The sequence below is a fragment of the Electrona antarctica genome, assembly GCF_951216825.1.
Source record: "Electrona antarctica genome assembly, chromosome: 7".
Classification (NCBI taxonomy): domain Eukaryota; kingdom Metazoa; phylum Chordata; class Actinopteri; order Myctophiformes; family Myctophidae; genus Electrona; species Electrona antarctica.
Window position 1 is genome coordinate 15,950,522 of NC_136812.1, and position 26,204 is coordinate 15,976,725.

General features: G+C 41.3%; 2 protein-coding genes across 3 annotated transcripts; one reads left to right on the top strand and one right to left on the bottom strand.

Moving 5' to 3' along the window:
• Positions 1–1,439: 1,439 nt before the first annotated feature.
• LOC306927092 (signal-transducing adaptor protein 1-like) lies at positions 1,440–11,590 on the bottom strand. 2 transcript variants are annotated; one of them, XM_079506739.1, is made up of 14 exons: positions 11,345–11,590; positions 8,353–8,424; positions 8,061–8,180; positions 7,822–7,878; positions 7,023–7,189; positions 6,750–6,881; positions 6,032–6,101; positions 5,212–5,314; positions 4,252–4,347; positions 3,786–3,851; positions 3,579–3,635; positions 3,381–3,440; positions 2,920–3,240; positions 1,440–2,582 (listed from the first exon to the last, which is right to left on the bottom strand). In XM_079506739.1, exons 1-14 carry the CDS (start codon positions 11,429–11,431, stop codon positions 2,530–2,532), a joined length of 1,461 nt encoding a protein of 486 aa, XP_079362865.1. In that variant the 5' UTR covers positions 11,432–11,590; the 3' UTR covers positions 1,440–2,529. The 2 variants fall into 2 exon arrangements, with proteins under 2 accessions (XP_079362865.1, XP_079362866.1); XM_079506740.1 differs by lacking the exon at positions 3,381–3,440.
• Positions 11,591–13,051: 1,461 nt separating this feature from the next.
• Positions 13,052–25,486, top strand: mpnd (MPN domain containing). The gene is made up of 13 exons (XM_079506744.1): positions 13,052–13,249; positions 13,943–14,145; positions 15,009–15,230; positions 15,907–15,994; positions 16,276–16,354; positions 17,529–17,625; positions 17,750–17,822; positions 18,770–18,846; positions 19,341–19,509; positions 19,694–19,764; positions 22,271–22,360; positions 22,997–23,089; positions 24,058–25,486. Exons 1-13 carry the CDS (start codon positions 13,246–13,248, stop codon positions 24,142–24,144), a joined length of 1,353 nt encoding a protein of 450 aa, XP_079362870.1. The 5' UTR covers positions 13,052–13,245; the 3' UTR covers positions 24,145–25,486.
• Positions 25,487–26,204: the final 718 nt, after the last annotated feature.

A 26,204-nucleotide genomic window follows, 5' to 3' on the forward strand; every position in this document is an offset into this window, starting at 1 on the left:
TGCTTCTAGACAGTGGAACTTTATTAACTGTAGTTCATTACTGAACCAGGAATGTATTCAACTCTACTTTGCCAGCACTAGTTTATTATGAGGTCTGACATTAAGACTAACTAATAACATACTGTAATTTAGTTGTATTACTTACCATTACAAGGTAAATTTTTGCCAGCTGTATGTGCTGCAATTTTCTTTTTGGTCCCACCCCACTATGTGTGCAGCAAACCTACTATACACTCAGCATAGCCTGCAATTGGATGCCAATTGTGACAACTGGATGGCATATCATGACTCGACTGTTTGCTAAAAATTGTGTTTTCACTTGTGGTAAGAATCATTGAGTGGTATCCATCGGAGAAGTAACCATATTCTGGAGATAACTTGACTTGACTTGTAACTTGACTTGTACTGTAATCATGTACAAATTCTACTCACCCAAGATCTATTCTGTACTGTAGACATGAGGAACATTTATTATGTCGCACAAACCCTCGATGAGTGTCGCTCGACAAAAAATACACATTTGTATGTGAAAAAACTGTCACTTTTAGTGAGTAACAGGTATCAAAAGGATTGTGAGGCGCAGTATAAATTATGCATAATGCCTGTATGTGTACATGTTTGTCAACCTCATATCTTGCTTTTATTTCCTGACGAGAGCAGCTATTATGAGCAGTGGACTAGCCTTATTGCCTAATGCCTATTATACCCTGCCAGTCAATTGCTTTTTAATCTGGTGTCCAGGTGGTCTAAAAGATTCCTTGGTGAGAGAGATCAGGGCGGTATTCAAACTCTTCAGCGCTAGAGTTCAGAACCATTGTTTATATCGGAAGAGCTAACTCATATTAAGCTCTGTCTTTATATATCTGCTAGCCAGGTTAGAGGTCTAGTTGGGTGAGAAAGAACAATGAGAGCTTGATTCTTACAGGGGGTTACTAATGTTACTAAGTCTTTATTTGTGTGCCACTTGACCTCTGCATTGCTTCCATGTTACACAGTACGAGGTGTCAGGTTGCTCTATGTGTATGTACTGTATGTATGCGTCCTCTGGATATCTGTCTGTCATAGCCTTGCGATGCTTTAAAGTTATTTTAACGTTGTTTCATACAATAATTTCACAATGTATTGTAAATAGTTATTTTTTTTCCACTATAATGTATGAGTCAAATTGAGGAAATAAAGGAGTTAGAGCACGCTGTGGATCCTCAGTTACTGTGCAATGTGCATTCCTCTTAGACAAAGGTTGGAAAGACAGTAAAATGCGGGAAAGCATTTGTGTCATTTCATGATTTTTTTGCATTGGCTATTAAAAAATAACCGATATACAAGCTCACAGCATGTAACTTTGTGAAGTGCTGCAAGCTTGTACATCTGCTATTTCTGTTTGGGTTTTTTTAATTCTTGAAAGTTTTTAAATTATGTATACGTTAGTTTACATAGTATAGTATAGTTTTCGAACAATTGATTGAATCGGCCTCAGATCTTAATGGATTAAACACAATGGGGAGTAAAAGTCAGGAATTCACAAACAGATTTTCACCATTCACCTTAAATAAAACCTTTAAATCTACCCATATTTATTCAGAATACGGTTTATGGAAAAAGTATTAATATGATGTACATTTTATAACGAAAAGAAAAGTCATTTTCTCTGACATAAGAGAAAATTGTCACTCACAAACTTAAAATGTACAAACCAGAAACAAACAACACTGATAGGTAAAAATATATACAGTATACAAAATATAATATAGTGTTGATTATGTAATTAATACAAAAAGAATAATGTGTTTTCCTTCATTTCCTTGGAACAAATGTGCAACACTTAGAGGAACAGAGTGAGGATAATGAGACGTGTTGTACATTGTGCACCCCGATTTACAGTCACTTCATTTGCTAGTGAGTTTCCAACGACAAGTAATCGATTAGGTGTTTTATCTTCCAGACTGATGGGCCGCTGACAGGCGGCAGAGGATTAGGAAGATCCTGTGCCAAGATGTGAAGGAGGGGTCAGTGCAGGCAGCGTATTCACACGGTGGCCTTTTTTGCCCTTACATCAGACTGGAATGTGGGAAACCCCACCACAACTGTATTTTCCCACCACCTGAAGTATAGTCAGTGGTATGGAAGCCGGGAACAGAGACGGGCCTCTCATTCAGTTTCATCAAGAGGTGACGGGGGTGGCAGTTGATTTATTTGCGGCCCCTTGGGAACCGGAATGTTCCCAGATCGAACCCAGGCTCCACTAGAGTTAGTGTCGAAGTGTCCTTGCACAATTCTCTGAACCCCTAATTGCTCCCGATGAGCAGCTTGGTGCCTTGCATGGTTTCGCCCATGTCTGAATGGGTGAATGTAATGCACAATTATTGTAAAGCGCCTTGAATAAATGTTCTATATAAATGCAACATTTACCATTTTACCAGTCTTAGGCTCAGCCAACAAATACCCCAGCGATACCTTCTTGTGTGTCCGAGTTCTTCCAGGGAGACTTCCTGGCTGGTTTCTAGTTGATGTCACCACCAGAAGAGGTCACTATGACATAATTCGTCTCTTCTCCAGCTTTTGTCTCAGTTCCTCTGTGATGGCTAAAAGGGAACAAGGATGTGTCAAAAATATGAGACTATTCAAACAAAATAATTCAATATTTGTATTTAATGATGACTTGCATGTCTGGCATTGGATACAGTGTAGGAAGCCAGGAGAGACATAAACTGACAGAGCATCATATACTAGCAATTTATATTTCATTGTCCATTATGGTCATTTGTATTTGATACCATTGTCAAAACATAGATTTGACAATGAAGCTATTTACAATAGCCGACTATCAGAGATAGCATGGGATAAGCATACATGTATACATTAATGAATCAAAGTGTTCAAATACTGTAAGCATCAGCAGTTGACATTGTGTGGACTTACTCTGTGCCAGAGTGTCATGTGGGACGGAACCCACACTGAGCCTCCTCGTCCTTCCATCCTGGTTGTCTGCAGAGGACGAGGGAAGAGTAAAGGTGCGAGGTGCGGCCGCGGGACCTAGGTTGTCTACAGAGGACGAGGGAAGAGTAAAGGTGCGAGGTGCGGCCGCGGGACCTAGGTTGTCTGTAGAGGACGAGGGAAGAGTAAAGGTGCGAGGTGCGGCCGCGGGACCTAGGTTGTCTACAGAGGACGAGGGAAGACTAAAGCTGCGAGGGGAAATGGTAGGAGGCATCAAGGCTTGTTTTGGTGCTTTCCTCTCAAGACCTGCAACATAACAGGAGACACAGGGTTAATACATTATCACTAACTCTGTTGACAAACAGACAGACAGACAGGCATGTGTGTGTAATTAATTGATTCATTGATTGATTCACTGATTGATTAAAAAGCCCTTGTTTGCTCACCAGAACTTGGTATAGAATCACAGGAATTTGAACTGTCAGGCAGTGGACAGATATTCAACACTGAAATCATAGATTATCGATGCAGGAGAGATTAACATGATTAATACAGAAGAATCAGAAGACGAGACGTTTGCAGTGTCTGTGTCTACATTGAATATCAATAACTTCCAATGCAGAGGATGAAAAGAGATGACTCACCTGGCAGACGGAATGGAACAGGAGGGCGCACAACGAGTTCTTTCTCTTTCTCCGTCCCTGTTTGAGCACAGACAGACAGCGGTAAACAACAGGTCCATGGGTATGAAGTCAGACCTGTTTGCGATTGATTTGAGTGTGGTGAGTGTAAGTATGAAGAGAATGAATGGTGAAGGATAGATTGATGGGACTGTGGGTAAAATCACTCACATGTGTCATTCAGGTATAGTTTCTCACCCGTCTCAAACTCTGGCTCTGGCAGTGGTATTCTTGGACCTGACACAACACAAAATGTGGTACATGAAATATTCAAAGACAACTACCAACAGTGGCAATGTACTGGGGTTGCTAAGACTGTGCACACTTAGTAAATCTTCCCAAGATAAACAAAGGTTAAAAAAAATAGTAATCCAGGAAAAGAAAATATTTTTTGACTACACAAAGACGTTGATATTGACCTAAAATGTAAAGGCTTCCTCTGTGTGTGTGTGTGTGTGTGTGTGTGTGTGTGTGTGTGTGTGTGTGTGTGTGTGTGTGTGTGTGTGTGTGTGTGTGTGTGTGTGCGTGCGTGCGTGCGTGCGTGCGTGCGTGCGTGCGTGCGTGCGTGCGTGCGTGCGTGCGCGCGCGCGCGTGCGTGCGTGCGTGCGTGCGTGGGAGACTTGGCCTGCTTGCTTACCTGGTCTGGGAGGACATGGCACTTGTGGAGGGATAGAGTCTGACAAGGCACTCTGAACGCTCTTCTCCCCATTCTCTTCATCTGACTGAACAAACACTGCAGACACACACAGGATTAGAACAGAATGCTTTAATGACAGAAGCCATGCACAGGAGCTATATTTAATCTGTGGTGGACAAATACATGGGGTCAGAGGTGAAGGTGCAGAAGGTTTAACTAGCAAGTGGATAGGTGAATGCGTGAGTTCGAATAAGGAAGTGAGTCAAGGCGAAATGGTAAAGTAGCTGCCCACCACTGCAAAGTCTGGGGGTTTGAAACTAATCTGGCTTTGTTGACCGTCTACACAAATACAATTGGCCTGTTTTCGGTGGAGGGAAGCTGGGCGGGGAGGGTGATATTTAAGCAATATTACACGAGAGGGTGTGGTTTAACGTGATTATTGCCACGACAGTGATGCGGTCAGGAACGAGGCGTAGTCGAGTTCCGCAAGCATCACTGAAGCAAGCATCACTGAAACTGTTGTATAATTGCAATTATACAACAGTTACCCTTAAAACTAAGAAAATCTCTGAAAAAACATATTTTTTAATGACAGATGTAGTCACTATGACCACAAATGTCCCAAGAAACTAGCTAGCCTAACCACCGAGGTTGCTGTGCTCTGGGAAAACAGAGCAGCTGAATTCTTTGTTTTGATTAGGTGTGGAGTGGTGCTTTTGAACCACAGCTAGAAGGCTGTTTCAACCAATCCGATTGCTTCCTCGAAACGACCTGTTGTATAATTGTCACTACACGTACCCTTATATGGGCTGGGGCAACACCCGTTGCCCCTGCCAGTAGAAGTTAAGCTAATCATCAATCAACCATAAATCTAATTAAATAAATAGAGATGAAATAAATAACCGTGGGAAAAAAGGCGAAAGAGGTAGAGAAGATTAAAATGAAAGAAATCTTTCGTACTGATGTTCTCATCATAGGTTCCGTCCATGATGAACGGCGTCATAGTTCCGCCGGTTTTCTTCACCATACTGCTAATGACATCATGCAGCGTGGCGCAGATGATCTGCACAGAGAGCATGCAATGCAATGATTTAATGACCACTAATGGACAGAGAGAACAGGAAATGACCCAGATTAGAGGCCCAGGTTTTATGTACCAGATAAATATTATGTCAATAATATAATACAATAACCGTTTCAAAAGAGCCACATATTAGAGAATCATTTACCACTCTTTACACACATACATGCACACACGCGCACACAGTCCCACACACAGGTTTGATTAATATCCACTGTAATAACATTCCCTCATGTCCTACAGCACAAATATACAGTAGGAGAACTACAAACTATGGTGATTAATTTGACAGTTAAATACATTTGATATTTGATTTAATTGATACTTGATTATTACAATCATTATTATTATTATTATTATTATTATTATTATTATTATTATTACTATTATATTTTTATATAATATTTGATTTGATATTTGATAGTAAAACAGAATACAGAATGTCCACTATTTTGCACATGATATAATGGCTGGATGAGAACATACCTGGATATTGAATTGCCACAATATTACCAAAGGATTTAATTTAATTTTTTGCTTGGTTTCAGGTTGACTAAAAGAGCCCAAGGTTCAATCGCTTAAACCAAATTCGTTCATACTTTGCTGTGCACTGTCATTCAATGAAGTATACAATACATTAGGCTTTACTGTGGCACAAGTATATATTCCAATCACAGAACATATCCATTTAATACTCACAGGCTGGTCTACATCGATGGCAAAGCTTCCATCATGTTTGCGTGCCACGCGGTAGTGTCTGAATACTGACCTGTTTGAGAGAGAGAGAGATAGGAAAATACATAAAGAGAGGATATATGCCATATACTGTATGCAGTGTTGAAAAAGGTGTTGTCAAAATAAACCAAACATGGGTATAAATAGGTTGCTTTGTCTTGATGTGATGTTATCGTTTTGACAATGGTATTAGAGAAAAGATAAACCATGATCTCATGATCTGACTGAATTCAAACACATGTTGACACTGAGAGGAACTTGCATAAGGCTAAACTTGAAGGACCACTTCACTACTTTTCTATCTTCATATTGGTCTTCACGAATGTTCATGATAAAATTCCACAATTATTTTCTACTCAGTCTGTGTCTCATGGGCTGTGGGTAGTTCAGAAACCCTAATTTAATAGAAACCACAGGCTTTCTATTCCTGAAAAGTTGCAATGCGATAATGGAAGCCATCATTCTCACGAATTGAAATATTTAAAAACAAAATCTTGGTTAAAAAAGAAAATCTGCCTAACGATGATGACTGGTTTCTGTACAACTATATTATAGTGTGTGTGTGTGTGTGTGTGTGTGTGTGTGTGTGTGTTTGTGCGTGCGTGCGTGCGTGCGTGCGTGCGTGCGTGCGTGCGTGCGTGCGTGCGTGCGTGCGTGCGTGCGTGTGCGCGCGCGTGTGTACCCATTCATTTCTTGTCGCGTGGTGATGGCAAATGAGGTTCCATCCCTCCCTGGTCTCAGCAGAAGGTTTCCTTTATCATGGTGTCTCTCCAGCATCAGCTCTGCTTCCATACGGGACACGTGGTGGTAACACCTGCACCAAACACACAAAGATGAAGAAAGCTGATTATACTACATCACACAAAAGCATCAAAAGACACACACACACACACACACACACACACACACACACACAGCTCTTCTTAGTCGGATGATTATGCTGTAGCCTACTCACGCTGGCATGTCACCCACAGGAATAACATAAATGTTGGTGTCAAAGGAAGGCGAAGGTGCAACGGGTTGAGGAGAAATGGCCTGCATTCTTTCTTTCTCTCTCTCTATTGTCTCTTTCAGCATGTGTATCTGACCAGGTAACAGGTTGAGGGAGGAAGGCACTGAGAGCTGAATGGAAACACACACACACGCAGTCTGTAATTATAGCTGTTGAACAAACACACTCTTTGCACAGTGGAATCCTCTGTGTTCATTTAACTCGTGAGAGTGTACAAATGGAACCAAATACTGGACCCGTAAGGCAGTGGTTCGCAAACTTTTTCATGTAAAGGATTCCCAAAATGATATGGAATTTGCCACAGACCCCCATCTCATCTCATCTCACTTTGAGAACCACTGCCGCGAGGCACTGGTGCATTTTGTTCGATGTGTACACTCTCAGAGTTAAATTAACATCATTAACACAAATAAGCCACATCCATTAAAGTGTTTGTGTGTGCGTTTGTGTATGTATGTGTTCAATTTACAGTAATGAATGTTGCATTCAAGTTAAGCACATTTTATTGCTTCTTTTATTTCCTTACATGGACCATTAACATTTAGACTCCAACATCCATTGCATCATATCAATTCCGTCATATCAATTCACAGCAGCCGTAAAAGTCCCTTTCAATTCATCACATTTGAATGTTTGATTATATTGCCCTGATAACCAAGCAGTGACATAACCTGGAGAATAAAAATCGTTTGTATGCATTACGGGAATCTAGACTCCACCAATTCCAAACTCAATAACATACCTGAACCACGGAATATATGAATCCTTTCCACAGCTCACGAGCTTCGAGGCTAGGGGCCTGTAGACAGGGAACATTAATACTCTGTTAAAAGTGGTGACTTTTCCTAGTTTGAGACAGAGTTGGTTTACATGTTAAGAGAACACTTAATGAACTCTGAGAGCATAGATTTTCTACACACCCAGAGTAAACTGAACACTAAGGATTTTACGGTGTATATTATTCAGTAATATTCCTCTTACAGTTAAAGGGATGTCTTCATCCTTTAGACGCAGGATGAGCCTGGCTGCATCTAATTTCCGGTCACGGCTACAGTCATCTGTTATGGAGATGAAGTTGTTGAGGTCCAGCCTCTCTACATACTGGGGTGGCGCACGCATGCACGTACACACACACACACACACACACACACACACACACACACACGGAATGAGATGTCACATTCCTAGTGAAGGGTTTTATCAATAACAGCTGCTGACCAGCCATACAGCTGTACCGGTCTACAGTAGCCTACTTCTAAAGAAAGTGACTCACCTCAGTGTCTTTGCTGTTGTTGAAGAAGAAAAGCATCTTTCCACACAGGCAGGTCCACAGTTTCCGAGATGTCTGCAACCACATAGACAAACAGACAGCAAGACAGACAGAGGGACAGTTATTTAGTCGATCCACCACAAAAGGTGAAGGTACAAAGAGGGGGAAAAGTAGTATCTGTATTATTAACCCGGTCCCTAGAACACTAAACATATTTTTGTTACACCATCACTAAACACGGGTATATTTACCCAATTAAATATTCCATACAAAATATTTCTCATCAAACATACAGCAATACATGGCAAATTGAGGTCCTCTTCTTTAATATTTCATCATGACTTTTCACAACAAAAAAAAAAGAATCGATATCATTGGGGGCCCTATCATGCAAAATCTGTGAAAAATTTGCATATTATTTTTTTAAATATATATATAAAAAGAAAAGAGCATCATGAAGGTACTAAAAGACCCACCCACCTCAGACATCAACAACATTATGAAAATTACAAAAATATACTATTGTCCGGGTAAAAATCACCCGTGTTTAGTGTTATAGGGTTAAATATGCTAGCAGCCAAAGACAGAGTGAGTGTGATGTGTTCTACTATATTCATGTGTGTCACAACTCACAAATTATTAAATTAAGGTGTGTAGGATGAACCTAAGTTTGCAGGCTTTGTTTCAAATATGTGTAATGAACTACTGTACACTACATACATACAGTACTGCATTGCAGAGAGACCCAGTGGAAATAAATACCTAGTACAAGACACAAAACACGGTCAACCTTTAGAATAATGTCATTCAGTTCATGAGACAAGAGCTTGTGGTTGACCGAGAGTGTGAATTAAATTAATGATTTTTAGTGACAGTGATTAAAGTGGTCAGTTAGATACTCCTCTGCAGACACATGGAGGAAGTAGCTCCATTTTCCTCACAAACATCATTGAGTCATACTATTTGTGAGAACAGGAAGGTATTAGACTTGTGACAAAGATATGTAGAATGTATTGTCCAAAATTACTTCACTGCACAAACATCACTGGAAAAACACAAATAGAACAATTTCTATATTATGTCAAGCATCTTTTTCTGAATTATGTTTTGTAAAACAAAATGTTCTTATCGGACAACACATCTACAGTATACTGATAGGCTATATCTGTGATATATCTGTCATAGACTGATAAATCGGACAGGCTCTATAATAAAATTGCAATGCAAGCTTTACCAAAAGTATTTTTTTTACTTATACCCTCTATCTATTGCATGGGTTTTCAACAGGTGGTCCGTGGACCACTGGTGGTCCGTGAAGGTATTGCATGTGGTCCCTAACCATGCATTTAGTAATGTAGGAAAGTGAAGATTCATATTTGAATGTATTGTGTTGACCACAAGTTGAGAAACAATGCAGTAAATGATCTGGTGACAAATGATGACGCGTCGATGTTGTCAGTTACTGGGAAGTCGGATGTCAAGAACTTCCACAGAAAAGTGAGTTCGAATCTCAAGGGAAACCGTACCGGATTGCCTGGTTGAGTCACCATTATAAGGAAATGTGCCCATAATCAATCGCAAGTGTCTGCTTACTCATAGAATAAGTTACAATGCACAGCAACATGAGTTTAATATGGAAGGTTAATTTCTTTCCCCCACACCACGACCATACTGTATCCCCCCTCCCAACACAACAATGGTACCCAGGTTGATTCTCAGTCAGGGTGGTGGTCCCCAGGTTGATTCTCAGTCAGGGTCTATTGAATACAGAATAGTTTGAAATGCCACATGTAGGAATCACTATAAACTGGTGTTCCTGGTCTATATCAATGTCAGGCCAAAGTCACTGTTAGTCAAGTGTGATGATAAATGACTAGAAGATTGTAGAAAGCTGGATTACAACTATCACCTATATATATGAACAAATGTTTAAAGTTTAACCACATCAACTCTAGCGTCCCTATTATGAGGAGAACATTCAGCCAAAATAGCAGATCTACAAGCTCACAATCGGCTATTTTCAGTGAAGAGATGTGGTGTGGAGGACAAAAGGACATAAAATCATAATAATAACTGTTCAATAATTATGAGAAGTTAAGGCTGTTTGGGTCTTAAAAGAGGTAGCTTGATGATCATGCCCAACCTGTTCTAATCTTTATGGTGCTTAGATTACAAAAAGTAGACAGACTGGTTATAGGGAAACATGTGAGACTTTTCACCTTATCGGAAAACCAAAGTGCACACACACTTAACAGCCCTCCCACTTCCTAGAAACTATTCATCTTGTCACAGACTACAACGCCCATGAAAAACAACATTTATCCCACTCAGCCATGGGTGACATTTTCCAAACCTTCTGATATTTGTTAATCATTACAACAACTAGGACACGTGAATAGACCACTGGCTTACACACTGCACCAACAGGCTTTTTATACTGCCGTAATGCATTAGTAAGTTAGGCTTTAATATTGAGCAGCGCTCCTGTAACCCATAACAGAATGATGTTCATATGTCCATGCCCCATTTGAAACAAAAGAAAACATCCATGAAGGACACAGTAGCCTACATTGAGTTAGTTGACCAGTCTGAAATGCGCCACTGTAAAACATGAATATTGGATCAGATTTGGTCACATTTGGGATTTTTTAAGAGTCATGGTTAGACAGACCTTAAACAGGCTAATGATATGTTAGGGCAACTTAAATTGAAAAGCTTAAGGAAATACACATTTGTCTCACATCAATCTCAAATTTGTAAGAATGACTCATGTGGAAGCATGCACACAAGCAGTAAGCAGACAGACAGACACACACACACACACACACACACACACATATCCGCACGCGCTTGCAAAGCATGCACGAGTATACACAAAACAACAGGTGATCAACATTTTTGATCATCATATTGTTTCAATTCAAACCAGTCAGTGAACAATTTAATAGTCCTCCTAGGCCCATAAAGTATCATCATTTTCCCGCTTAAAACTTACCTTATCTTTGACTGATCTCTTCTCCATGTAGCCCTCATAATAACAGTGTGGAAGTTGGTTCCTTACTCGACCTGGTCGCTTGGCCATAGCGACCTCTTGATTACTGCCCAGTGTTAAAAACTTTGAAAAGCTAGTCTATTAATTTCAGCCCAATAGTTTGATTAGGCAGGCTGAAAATATATAGACCAGTACTAGTGTGTTAAATGTTTGAAATAAACTCAAGTTTTCCTCTCCCTGATCCAATAGACTGACTTCTTCTGAGCCTGTCAGGGAACTCACCACCTGACTCACCTGCCAAGGTAAACACCATTCACAGCATCCTCTATGCCGATTGGTTGCTTTATCCACTGGGCGGGTGCCTTCATCTTTCAGGCTTCTGAATTCTCTGACGTACATACAGTATCTATTGTATTGTGCAATAATGGGAATCACAGCACTTGTACAGAAAAATTATGGGAATATAAAAATATAAAAGGGAGGGATTACCTTTTTTTAGTTTGATAGCAGCTGAGCCTGAGGTATAATCTTTATTCTCGGAAACACAGAAAATGGTATATACCGTATGTATTAAACCAAGACTTCTAGGATTGGAAAACAATAGTTCTATTGGTGGACTGGTGGCAGCGGTGGTCGAACGGATTGTGGAGCGGTCTTGATACCGGAAGGTCGCCAGTTCGAATCAGCGGTCCGACACGTTAAAATTACCACCGCTGAAGTGCCCTTGAACAAGGCATTGAACCACTACGATGAAATGTTATATGAGCAGGGCCTGGCTGGAAACAAGTTCTTGAGCTTAGCCCAGATACCCTGGGTAAATATAGTAATCATTTCATTTCACCCCATGGTGGTCACTTGCAGCCTGTAGGCATAGGCATGAAGCCAAGTCAACTGTTGTTTGCTGCCCTCCTCAGGCTGTAAAGCGGTACTGCAGGAATCTCCTCAGAGAGATAAAGGAGGAACGTCGCGCGAGTCGAAGAGGGTGCTTGACTTTCTTGGGGGGTCAATCATGGCTCATGGGGCCCGGCTAAATAATATGGGGTGCAGTGCAGTAGGACGTCACTGATGTCAGACGTGAACTTCACACTGACTACAGGCATGGCGTTCCATGCATATATAAAGAGTTTTTGGTAGTGCAATGTCACGTGCATTATCATGTTTTAACGGTACCGGTAACCGGACCGGTCTTAAAAGAGCCGAGAGGATGCCTCGAGCTGGTTGTGAAAGAAACGCGACCGTCATCGTGTATTTTAGGAGTAAAGTTAACAACAGGACGATTATACATAAAAAGCAGTTGATCTTGAGTATCATCTTTTACATATATATCTACATTATCGTAATATAATATCAGGGTAATAATAATGGCAGGTAAACGGCACGGATCCAGACAAACCCGTTTGTAGGAACACAGGGGGACCTGGGGGAGACACTAGAATAGAGTGACAAGGACGGGGGAGTGAGTGAGGGGATGGCTTTATGCTCCGTCGCATGGAGGTGTCTCGCACGACGGGAAAAAATAATAGCCGATCTGCAAGCTCACAGCGCGTCGCGGACGCGACGCTTTGTGAGCTTGGAGATCGGCTATTTCCCCCCGGCGCGCGACACCGCCGTGCGACGGAGTATAAAAAGTCCCAAGCAGAAGAAAGGGGAGGGGTGCTGACATTAAAGCAACACACAACAAGGAAACTACACTGACTGCAGAGACACAGGCAGACACTAGCCTTCATTTTATGCTTTTGAATAATAGCCCTGGCTGGAACGTAGTGTTATTTGTTGTGAAACCTATTCCAGGGGACTAGAGCTCACTTTACAGCTAAAGTGCCTTTAAAAAACAACAACTAAAAGGAACACCTTTTTGACGGAGTTGGATTTTTAAAGGCGATATCCGACGCTTTTTCAGAGATATGGGTGAGGATAATGAAACGGGGGATTTAATTAAACGTGTGAAATTAGTGAAATTATAAAAGGACTGAGGAGGATCCATAGGCCTCGTCTTTGCGGAGAAAGACAATTCTGATGGGACGTGGAAAAACAAAAGACCCGACCGCATACTGTTGCTGTGTAACCTATGTAATAGCATAGTGGTAATTAATGAAATCGCTATTTAGATGATCTATCTATGGTTTTGTTCCCCGTGAGATGACTCAGGTATGACTGTTTGTTTTCACCCTCTAGTCTAGGGCTAGCAATTATGAAAGACGCCGGCTGCCATTACAATACACTGGTCATTAAAAGCCATTACACAAATGATCGCACTTTTAATATTGTAACGTTACAGGAATAGTTAGGCTATTTATTATTTACCATGGCATTCTCACAACTGAACTTAACAATTATGCCAATTTAAGGTATACATGAAAGTCAAACTAAAACGGCAAAAATGAACTCTATTACACACCTTTCATAAAAGTACAAATACAAATTTAAATGCACTATTAAAGACAACCTAGTGTTGGTTGTGCCAGAAATATCAACTATCTATTCCGTTTTTGTCACAATGTGATAATTGTGTGTGTGTGTGTGTGTGTGTGTGTGTGTGTGTGTGTGTGTGTGTGTGTGTGTGTGTGTGTGCATGTGTGTGTGCGTGCGTGTTGACCTCAGACTCGGAGCCACCCAGTTCTCCACAGGTGGTAGAAGATGGAGGCGAGGAAGACGAGGAGGAGCTGAGTGGAGGAGAGGAAGCAGAACTTCGCTCCAGCTCGGGCCGGGGTTCCCTGTTGACCAGGAGAGGAATCACGCTGAGAGTGCTGCTCAAAGATGGCCTGGTGGAGCCAGGAGATGGAATACTGTCCATACACTACCTGGTACTAATAACACAATGATCTACTGATGTAGATTACACATATTGTAATGAACGCTCATATAAATGATGTACATATAGCCTACGTCATTTTAACAAATAGTGAAAATGGCTCATCCACAAGCTCACACGTGAGCTTGCAGATCAGCTATTTGCACTGTTTGTTTGATTTGTATTTTTTTCTTTTTTTTTGCATCCCCAAAATAGGGATGCCATCTACACATCATCGTTCGGATATCTGAGAATCCATGCATGTCAGCCTGTTGAACTTTCTTTTTGCAGGCCAACCTGGACGTGACTTCTGCCATTGGATCCCATTGAATATTTCCAATGGAGATTTTGCTTTGGATTTTGTACTGGCATTAAGAAAAATCACACCCGTGTGACTGTGAAGTGAGGGGCGCTCTTATCATCGTACATCAACATGTCGATTTGCTCAGACACATATGTCGTAAATTCTCCATTCATTGTCAATGGGAATTTAACAAAAATGGGAATTTAATCTTTGTATAGGACAAAAATACTGATTTGCTCAGACACATATGATGTAAATTCTCCATTCATTGTCAATGGCATTTAATGTTTGTGTTAGGACAAAAATCTACACTATAGCTGAATGTACATAGGAGGGGCTATAGGGATAATCTTAGGAAATCATGTTAAGCACAGACATAATTTCTGCATGAATTAAAACCCTATGGTAAGACTAAGAAAACAATGGAAATCTGGTGAGGTACTACAATCTGTTCTATACCATGCGGTTTGGCCCTGCAGCTAATATAGCCCATAGATAAGCAAGCATAGGTGACACATGCATTGGTAATTGAACCAGGGTTTCACCATTGTCCTCCTTCTCTCTGCCCTAAGGGGAAGAAGTTTGTGGGGGACCTGCTGAATGACGGGAAGATCCGCTGGGTGGAGACCGCCCAGATCTTCAACTCTCCCAGTGCCTGGGCCACTCACTGTAAACGTCTGGTCAACCCAGCCAAGAAGTCTGGCTGTGGCTGGGCCTCGGTGCGATACCGGGGACAGAAGCTGGTCCAGTACAAAACCACCTGGCTACAAAAATACCAGCCCAGTGCAGACATGGTGAGATTAACGATATTATCACCATAATCAAAATGTGCTTAAAAATGTCACTTTTGTTAAACCACTTGAACCCCCAGCTATTCTGGGGGGAACATTTGCCCAAAATCATTGGCGTTGTTATGAGCTTGTGGATCTGCTGTTTTTGGCAAATCGATTTGTGTAGAGCGTACCAAATGCACTACAGGTCAGTTTTATCAATGAGTAGGCTACTATAGACGAATAACAGTTTAAGTCCACACTAATTATCCATAATAAATGATAATGATAACTGGAAAAGGGGTCAGGACAACGAGGCCTTTTCGTGGAGGGGTCAGAATAACATTTGGACTTAAACTGTTATTCGTCTATAGTACTCAAAATGCAGCTCATCAAAGCCTAATTTATACTAGTTTATGACGGAGGACAATTTAACGATACATTTAAATCTCTGCGATACGATTATTATGAGCGTGGTCCCGGAGGCTGCACAATGGAATTTTCCAGAATAATAAACAATATGGCTGTATGAGTTACGTAGGATCAGGAGGAATCTTTAGGAGGAAAAAATTGTTTAGCCAAGGGAAGCTGGCTGGATGTAAGATCTGTACTATTAACAATGCATGACATTAATCATAGAAGGTATTGTAGGTAGTGGTTCAACACCAAGATGTTCTGTGTTGTTTTCCTGTGACACCAGAGCTTGGTGAGTGAAGAGGATGATGATGAGGATGAAGAGGAGGGGAAAGCTGCTGTGCAGGGCCAGTTGGATGAGAAGACTAAGAATGGTAAACCAGGGCTGCATGTTAAAACCTATTCAATTGTATTGTAAATTGTATTGTGTATTGTAAAGAAAAGTGTCCAGTCAAACCTTTGTGCCATTTAGATTTAATTTACCAGTATAAGTAATATTTAAGTATTCTTAGCAATGGAAAAAAGTTGACCAAAAGGTTATAGGAAATTAACATACAACTTTGTCTTCACTTGTTCCATTATGTAACTTTTTTTTCTCCTGCAAAACTAGCAAACTGCAAAAAATAAATGCTATATAGAATGTTTAACATTACAGACATCATAATGTCAAGGAGAACGGACCGAGAGAGAATTCCTGTCAGATACTGCTCCTTGGGTACCAGGGATGCTGCAAGGTACCGGCTTTTTACCAGACATTCATCCATGTCACTGTAGGTGCAGTACATGTAGATAGCATATACACAGGTGGAAAGAGTACTAACTACTCAAGTAGAAATACTTAAAGCGGCACTATGTAACTTTTTTTAATGAATACATTTGTATTTAGTCCAATCTGTATGGTAGAGTATGTTAATACAATATAACTTTTACAATTAGGGTGGTTGTACTTTTTCTCCCTGCTCTTCTATTGAGACATCAGATCTGACACAAATGTTGACCTTATGGTCAAGATTCAATTTATCCTCTGAGCAAGCAGACAGGCTCTATTAGCTTAATGGTAAAAATCACACCTGTGTGAAGTGAGGGGCGCAAATATATTGAAGTCTAACTCATGTTGATTTGGTGATGTAAAACAAACAGTGCCAACACAAACATTAAACGCCATTAACAATAAAGAGACAATATGACGTAAAAGACACTTTAAGATGTCAATTTTCCCTTTATTGTCAATGCGACAATACTAAAGACAAACATTAAACCTGTGTATAGGAGGGGCTAGCGACCCTCAAAAATGCTTGGGCAGGAAACCAGGTTCAAATCTAGGGTAGGAGGAAAGTTACATAGTGCAGCTTTAAATGTTACTGACATATTAGAATAAAAATGACTTGTGTTGAAAACTACTCAAGTAAAAGTACTAAAAAAAAAAACTTAAGTTAAAGGAGCATTCAGTGATTTGGGTGATTTGGAAAAAAAAAACGGTCCACCCGGTAACAAGATGTGCACATGCACACGCTCTACAGTGGGGGAAGTACAACAGACCAACAGCACGCGCACCAATGCCAGCCACACTCGATCATGATTGGAGAAAGGCACCTCTCATCCTGATTTGATGAAAGCTTTGCCACCCAAAGCCCAAACCAAAACTAGGGTTTTTTGACCCCAGGGGCTCACTGGGGACAGGGAGGAACTCCTTATATGGTCAGCACACTTTATAGTAGGGAGGATTATCCAAAAAATAAGAAAAAATAAGTGATAGTTGAATTAAGTGAAATCACTGAATGTACCTTTAAAGTAGAATAAATGATTTTAGAAAGAACTGGAAAAAAGTGCAAGTAGGTGAAAAAGCTACATAATGAATGTGTTGGGCTTTGGACTTTGATGTGAACTTGCATTGAACTCTATCCTCAGAGATCCACACACACTAGTGGAGCTGTCAGCCTTCTCGGCCATCAACAGATTTCAGCCGTTCAATGTAGCCGTGTCCAGTAATGTACTGCTGCTAATGGTAAGAAGAATCAACTACATTTAAAACATGCGACTAAACTCCAGCGACAGCAGTAACTGACATGCACCTGTCATTGTCAAAGAGCACTTAGAAGTTTAGTTTGATGCCTCTGTGTTCTCACCAGGACTTCCACTGTCACCTAACCACCAGTGAGGTGGTGGGTTATCTGGGAGGACGGTGGGACACCAACACACAACGTGAGTACTCTCTCATCAGCTGTGAACCCTCTTGGGAATAAGTGTGACATAAGTCTTGTCATGGAAGACAGTTGATTTACTACATAAAACAAGCAACAAATCCTGCAACTAAAACTGACTATAAAACAGGTTATAGAAGCAGTCAATTCAAGGAAACAGACGGGTATAAATGCATAGATATTTAAAAATCACATCCGTCTGAAGTGAGGGGCGCTCTTATCATCATACATCATCTTATTCCGGCCAATCATAACCTGCGTCCTCACCTTTCTCTTCAATATTTGTGTTTACGTAATGTTTTGTTTGTTTAATGAATGGCCAAAACTGGCCATTCATTATCAATGGCATTCAATGTTTGTGTTTACACACACCCTCAAAGCTGGAAAGCTGGACATAGGAGGAGCTAGCGCCCCTCAAAAAAAAAAAAGATGCCTCATTGGCCTCTGCAGTTCTTTTGAGCAATGTGTATCGACGTGAGGGCGGACGTGCGCCACGCTGCCACTCAAGTGACTACTGGCCAATCACAGCGCGTCTTTTCCGGGACTTGTCAGACCCAAACATCTGCTCTGAGACGCACACAGAATCTTTTGTGAAGCATTAGTCTCACATTGCCAGACTGTTGCCTCTCGCAATAGTTGTCTGGCTACGCGAGACTAGTGAAGCACCAACGTGGAAGCTGGCCCTCACTTTTGCACATACGCCCCAGAGCCAAAGAAATGTAGAAATGCACTGGGAACTAAAGGACAATCAACACAGGGATTGGCTGGGGCAAACAAAGACACTGGTGACACAAATTAACGAGACAAGACAGGTAACAACTATATGGAAGACAGGAAACACAACACTGTTATTTCAGTAAGATTACGCACAGGACAGGTATAACTTTAATAGCAGTGTTATGCTCTTTGTTGACCTCTGTGTGGTTGTTGTACCTGACTGTGTTTCAGTGCTGACAGTCTTAAGGGCGTTTCCCTGTCGAACCCGACTAGCAGACAGAGAAACTGCCTCTGCCGTGGAAGAGGAGGTAAGACAATGGACAATGTGTTTGTAGTAGTATATCGTCTATAAATCTATCTATCAGCAACATCTATATATACCATTCTTTATATATAATCACTGCTTTATATGCACTGATATTTAGAGCAGAGGTCTTCAACAGGGGGACCGGGCCCTTAGGGGGTCCTCAGATTTACTCCAGGGGGTCTGTCAAATCTTTGTGTGGTGAGGAACATTAGCCGAAAATAGCAGATTAGCGCAAGTCTTTGTGAGCTTGTAGATTGACTATTTACTGAGTGTTGGTGTAGAGGGAAAAAGAGCAGACCAAGTACAGAGCCAACAGTCAAGTTGACTACATACACTCATACAGTATTGAGGGTTAAAAATCTGAAACATTAACATGAATCTGTGAAGTCGATGAAAAAGTTTAATCTGCAACCGTGGCCAGAAAGACATTGAAGACACCTGATTTAGAGAATCTCCATTGCCGATGTGTTATGCCATAGCATGTTGTTGTTGCAGATCTGTCAGAACCTGTTCATGCGGGGCTTGTCATTGGTGGGCTGGTACCACAGTCACCCGCGGGGCCCAGCTCTGCCCTCGCTACAGGACATCGACTCTCAGATGGACCACCAGCTGAGGCTGCAGGGCTCAAGCAACGGCTTCCAACCCTGTCTGGGAATCATCTGTGGTCAGTCCCACTCCCTGCTTATTGGTCCTAAACATACGATTGATTGATTGATTGATTGATTGAGGAAAAGTTTAATACAAAATAAGACATTCCAGTTGCCAATGTGCATTATAGTCAAAATTAAGTACTTAAGTATACCAGTCAAAACAAAACATTGAACTTGGACTATCCCCGTTTCTTTTAGGCCCTTACTACCATGGTAACCAGGGTGTGGCATCCACAATCACACCATTCTGGGTCGTTCCACCTCCTGAGGTAAGGAAGGACAGAGAAACGGGATGCTCCCTACTATGAAACTCAAACTATATTTCTCTTGGTGTTTCCACTGTATAATGGCCCCTACAGACTGTAGGACTTTTAAAGTAGTATTTTCTTTTAATCGGCTGTCATTATATCTTTGCGTCTTTCACACTTTACGATTGATCGCCGACTAGGGGTCACGTCACACACTGCAAGAGCTACATTTGTTTTTTATTTAAATTAATTTTGACGTCAGTAGATAATAATAATAATAATAATGGATTTTATTTATAATGCACTTTACATTCCTCAGAATCTCAAAGTGCTACAGTAGGCAAAATATATGAAACAATAGGTAAAAGCAGAAAAAAAAGAACATTACATGATTAAAAGCAGGAAACAAAAAAACAACAGTTAATGAACACGAGGTCAGAGAATAAAATCAGTGGGTTTGGGGGAAGGCCTTATTAAAAAGGTAGGTCTTTAGTCCTCTCTTGAAGCAGTCGATTGACTGTGGCACTCGCAAGTGTGGGGGGAGAGCATTCCACAGATCAGGGGCAGCTGTGCAGAAGGCCCTGTCACCCATGGTGCGCAGGTTGGCCGTGACGGGGTTGAGGCAGTATGTATTTGATTAGCGGAGGGTGCGGGTCGAGGGTTTCAGGGAGACTAATTCTTTGAGGTAGAGGGGGGCGTTTCCGTGGACGCATTGGTGGGTGAGCAGGGATATTTTGTATTGTGTTCGGAACGCGACGGGGAGCCAGTGAAGTGAGCGGAGGATGGGTGTGATGTGTTCTCGTTTGCGCACTCTCATCAGGATCCTAGCAGCGCTGTTTTGAATGTATTGGAGCCTTTGAAGGCTCTTGCTAGGGATCCTGATGAGAAGTGCATTACAGTAGTCCAGCCTGGAGGAGACGAAGGCGTGGACGAGTCTCTCTGAGTCAGCTAGCGTGAGTGTTGGTCGGAGTTTTGAGATGTTTCTGAGGTGGAAAAAAGATGTTTTGCAGATATGTCTGATGTGGGGCTCGAAGTTGAGGTGAGGGTCCATTTTTACTCCCAGGTTGGTGACAACCGGTGAGAGGGGGAGGTCCTGTCCAGAGAAGGTGATGGTGGTTATGGGGGAGTTTTGGATCTGGTGTGGTGTGCCTATTTGGATGACTTCAGTTTTGGAGCTGTTTAACTGCAGAAAGTTGCGACTCATCCACGCCTTGATCTCCTCCAGGCAGGTGGTGAGGGTGGATAGGGGTGGTGGTGGTGATGGTGAGGATTGTGATGTGGCGGTGGTGTTGGTTTTGAGATATAGTTGTGTGTCATCAGCATAACAGTGGAATGATATTCCATGTCTGCTGATGATATGGCCGAGGGGTAGTAGGTAGAGTGTGAAAAGGGTGGTGCCGAGGACAGAACCCTGGGGGACACCGCAAGTGACGGGCTGGGTGTGGGATTTGGAGCCTCCCAGGGAGACATATTCAGTTCGGTCGGAAAGGTAGGATATGAACCAGTTTAGTGCTGTGTTGTTGAGGCCGATGGTGGAGTGGAGGCGATTGATTAAAATGTTGTGGTCGACGGTGTCAAATGCAGCCGTGAGGTCCAGAAGGATGAGTAGGGAGGGGGAGCCAGCGATAGTAGTAGATAGAAGGAGCCCGTACACCATATAAGGTACAAAAAAAATATGTCTTTATTTATTCGTCTGACGTTTCGATCTTGTGGATCTTCATCAGGTCACAACGTAATTTTGACATCTCCCGTACATGCAGGATCCCATGATACATGTCGGACGCCTCTCTCTCTCTCTGCACGTGCACACACAGAATACACAGGGCAAAATGTAGAGCAGACAGGGCACTAAATCTTGATTTTCATTAAATAATTCTGTCTCTCTGTGTCTCTCTCTCTCCGTATGTGCGCGTGCACACACACGCGTGCATTTTATTATTATTCAATTGAGATGTGTTGGTTTTATAGACTATTTAACAGCAATATTCTGGCTAATATAGCTACCAATATGTACTGTATGACACCTGGATTTACCCAAGGAATAAGTATGACACCTGAATTTACCCACGGAATAAAGGTATTATCATCAATCGATAGACAGACAGACACAGACTTTCTGTCTGTGAGCACAGCTGTTCTGTGCTCTCATTGGCTGAAATACGGACCTCCTCGGGGGGAAGTCACAACCCTGTTCATACTGTATGATGTCCAGTCGGCGAGAGTCAAATATCAAGCCTGCTAGATATTCAGAAACGCTCGGAGCGAGCAAAACCTCGCGATCAAAGCCCAATCTTCAGCCCGATTATGAGTTTTGTCGGCGAGCACCAAAAAAGCTCCCCGAGCATAATCGGAGCACTTATCGTGCAGTGTGTAGGGGGCCTAACTCACCTAAAATTTCTCAAGGCCCATTTTAAACACTACTGTTAAAACGGTAAACTAAATACTCTTTTGGGATGGAGTGAACTTTGTGTGTGGACTTGGAGATGCTGATGGTTGTTCTTCTGTTTGTCTTCCCTCACTCACACAGCAACGGCCCAATGACTATGGAATCCCAGTAGCGGTGGAGGTCACCTATGTACAAGACAACTTCCTCACCAGTGATGTGCTCAATGAGATGGTACTCAAACACTTAAAAAATGTTCAAATAACAAGGAAAAAAAAGTATTATTTTCCTTCAAAAATAGTAGATGTACAAGCTCACAATGCATGTGACACATTGGCTGTGTTCAGCATGCAACATCATGGTACGATGAAGGGTAAATCAGGCTTAAGTGGTTAACTTTTTTGATTGACGTATTGTTGGGAGATAGTGAAAACGCATTGTAGTTTTTCAATATTACAAGTCAAAGGAAATACTGCATATTTGTCTCTAAACCTATGTGCATTGTTTAGTGCAGGACGCATGAATACCTGCAGGAGTCAGGTATTCATCAGTGTTCATAATTTTCTTAGTTCATGTATGAAAAAGATCACACCCGTGTGAAGTGAGGGGCGCTCTTATGATCGCACATCATCATGACGTAACATGTCTATTTGCTCTGACACGTATAAGGTAAATTCTCTATTCATTGTCAATGGGAAATAAATCTGTGTGTAGGACAAAAATACTGATTTGCTCAGACACATATGACGTAAATTCTCCATTCATTGTCAATGGGAATTTTGTGTAGGACAGAAATAGCCCCTCAAAAAATATGCGGTATATGTTATACCGGTATTAACAAAACAATTTCTCTCTGCCATTCCTCTACAGATGTTGCTGGTTGACTACTACAGATGTGCTCCAGATGTAGTCAAATTTAACCAGCATTGGTGCCCTGACACCACCATGATGGGCAAGATCAAGGTTGAAATTTACAGTTACAATACAATTACTTATGAGCCTAAGCCTAACTTAAGCTACAGTATAGACGTCACAATAGCACTCAGAAACCTTCATGAACCGGTCTTGGTACACAATATCTACAAGCTAAGAATTTGGGAGTTTGAGATCACACAGCTACTGTAAGTCAGTTGCTACTGCTAGCCACCCTCCCATATCCTTACCCCAACCTTAACCCTTTTCCTTACCAAACTTTGATACCTAAACGTAACCATTTGTAACCCATTTGTAACCATGCGTTACTATACTGTACCTAAACCTAACCCTCAAAGGCAATGCCTAACAATCAATTTTTACATTTTTATAATTACAGAATAGTACAGTACCTGACGTTTACCATCTGTAAAGCAATGCCTAAATACAACCACTTGTAAGCTTATACCTAAACGTAACCATCTCTATCGCAATCGCTAAACAAACAAAACCACATGACAAATTATTTCTCTTACTGGGAAACAAACCTTCGTTCATTGCTATTCAAAGCCACTGACATTGCAGTCACGTCGCAGCACATGACCCAACAGATGGCTCCCCCTGGCTCTGGCTGTTATTGCAAAGCCTCATGGGTCAAATAATTATAGTGGGGTAAAAAGTACAATATTTGCCTTTGAGATGTAGTAGAGTCAGAAGTAAGTACTTCAGTAAAGTAAAAATACAGTACTTGAGTAAAGTAGTTTACATTCCCCCACTGCATTGGCCCTCCTCCACCTGATTACAAATGTCAATGTAGGCATTTAGCAGAGACTCTTAATCCAGCGATTTACAATAAGTTAAATCGCTGGACAACACAAGGTCAAATGCTTAGAAATAACCAAGAACCTATCGTTAGTCTAACAGTAGAGAATATCCAAGGAAAATCAATAATCTACATTGAAACTATACACACCATATACTATACACACTGATGTTCTCGGTTCTCTGTCCACCCTCAGGGCTCACTGAGTGGCCACGCTCCTAAGGACCAGGCCTACTCCCAGATCCTGGAGCACGTCTACAGTCAGCTGTGCATCGCACACTGATGGGTCCCTCCGCGGGTGCGTGAGAGTGAGGCCACCTTGCATCTCAAGAAGTCGCTCCTTCTCATATGCCTTTCTGCACTTCCCTTTACAGACCCCGACCCGACAGGACTGTTTTTATGAACTTTACAGCTGCTTCAGAAATGCTTGGTTCTTAAATCTTAAGTACTGAGCAACATTTTACTTTGGTACAACCTTTGGTTCAAACTTGAAGATACTATAGTCATCATTCACTCACACAGACAGACATGGTATAACATGACAAGTGTGTTGATAGCAACAAAAACAAGCAAGTGGCATTGCAGTTACTTGTCAATAATTGGCAATAATGGACACTAAATGTTATACTCAAGTAAAATGACCCTCAACTATGGAATTCCACTTCCACCATTGAATAAAAATGAAGTCAAATTCTGAAGTCAGTATTGTTGACTTCAGAAACTGAAGCTCAAAAGTCAAGACGTTTACATTTTATTCAGTGGCATAAATGGGCTCCCATACTCGACAGACATGCAAAAGGAATTATTTGATGGACCAGCCCAGTACACAGCCTCTGTGTGTAGTATGTACTGGTCAAGTTCAGATGTGTGTTTCTGCACACTGGATCTACTACTACTGTATGTGCCTATCTGCCAGAGTTTGCCATGATAGGAGCAGATATTGCCACTTACTGTATGTACAGTGTGAAATTGAATGTGCAGCAATCGCCTTTATGGACTAAGCTAATACTGTGGTCGTTGGAAAACAGTGAAACTAGTTGTTTATCAATTCACAGACTGAGAACACTTATTTAAGTCAGCACAAATATGGTTCATAGTTCAAAATACTGTTTTTCGCATAACAGTCTCCCCTCTATTGTGCTCTAAGCGGCAAACAGAGGAAGTTGAGTGTTGTGTCTCCCCTATTGCCTCCCTAACTGTGTGGCTGCTGGTTGGTTTAACTTGGAATTCACAATATGCACGATATATACACTAGTCCCTGTGCAGTTGTTAGTCTAACCAAAATCACTATTAGTTCAGTAAACTTTCTAGACAATTTGTCAGGTCACTTGATTGGGTAGTGACAAATTTGAGCAAGTCATTATCCTAGTCTTTGTGCCAAGTACTGTTAAGTTAAGTATAGTAATTTCCTAAGCGGATATGGGTGTATGTGCTGTGAACGTGTCCCTGTACCGTCTCTCTGCCAGTAGCGAGACATCCTCCGTCTTGGTTGTGCCAGTAACCATATTGCTCTTTATATGTACTGTATTTATCAATAATTGTGAATTGTGAGGTATAAACGTATGAAAATAGAACAATGCCTTAAGCCTGCTGATGACCTTCAAACCATTAAAACAAACACACTGGATCAATTTTCGTATTGACTTATTGACTTGTGCCTACAATACATTGTGAGACTAGCTAAGCAAGGAATTATTTGTAATCATGTCCAGATTCATATAAAGCGTGTGGCCTAAACCATAGGTGGATAAAATAATGTTTTTTGTACATCATAACAGACAGACCAACGTCACGTTACAACCATTAATAGACTTTCATAGACTTTAATTTCGCAATGGATGCAATCAACTGCTTTTTCAAATTCAAAGCAACAATCCATCCATCTACCATTGCAGATCTATGTGCTAGTTATATTGTATTAACATGCTGTATCATACAGATGAGTTAAAATAACATTGTATTCATTAAAATAAATTGGCTATCGCCGATCGGCTATATGCCAAGCATTGGACACTGCATTGTCCTTAGCATTGCGGGCCACATAGACAACTTGCTGCAGAATGGGAGATCTCTCATCTTAGTGTCTGCACTGCTTAACTGAAGAAAACATCTGTGTGTGGAACCAGGCAAACCATTGTGGTAATCATTAATCCTTCCTTGTTTTATAGTACTAGACATTTTGGTATCAATAGTCTTAATTTAAATTAAAAAAAAGTTTGCATGTCACTATCCTGCAGTTGTGCTCTTGGGCACAACTGGACTGGAAGATGAGTCTTGATGAGATGAGGAGTGGTAGGCAGTCTATCGACCATCTGCACTCCTTCAAACAAAGGTGTTGATGTA

What these genes read in the sequence shown, in the direction of transcription:
- LOC306927092 (XM_079506739.1), bottom strand. Translation starts at nt 11,431, where the DNA reads ATGGCCAAGCGACCAGGTCGAGTAAGGAACCAACTTCCACACTGTTAT. An exon ending in TCATATATTCCGTGGTTCAG is followed by an intron (nt 7,190 to 7,821) that starts GTATGTTATTGA and finishes GTTTCCATTCAG; the next exon opens with CTCTCAGTGCCTTCCTCCCT. An exon ending in AACCTATGATGAGAACATCA is followed by an intron (nt 4,348 to 5,211) that starts GTACGAAAGATT and finishes GTGTGTCTGCAG; the next exon opens with TGTTTGTTCAGTCAGATGAA.
- mpnd (XM_079506744.1), top strand. An exon ending in TACTGTCCATACACTACCTG is followed by an intron (nt 14,146 to 15,008) that starts GTACTAATAACA and finishes CTCTGCCCTAAG; the next exon opens with GGGAAGAAGTTTGTGGGGGA. An exon ending in GGTACCAGGGATGCTGCAAG is followed by an intron (nt 16,355 to 17,528) that starts GTACCGGCTTTT and finishes CTCTATCCTCAG; the next exon opens with AGATCCACACACACTAGTGG.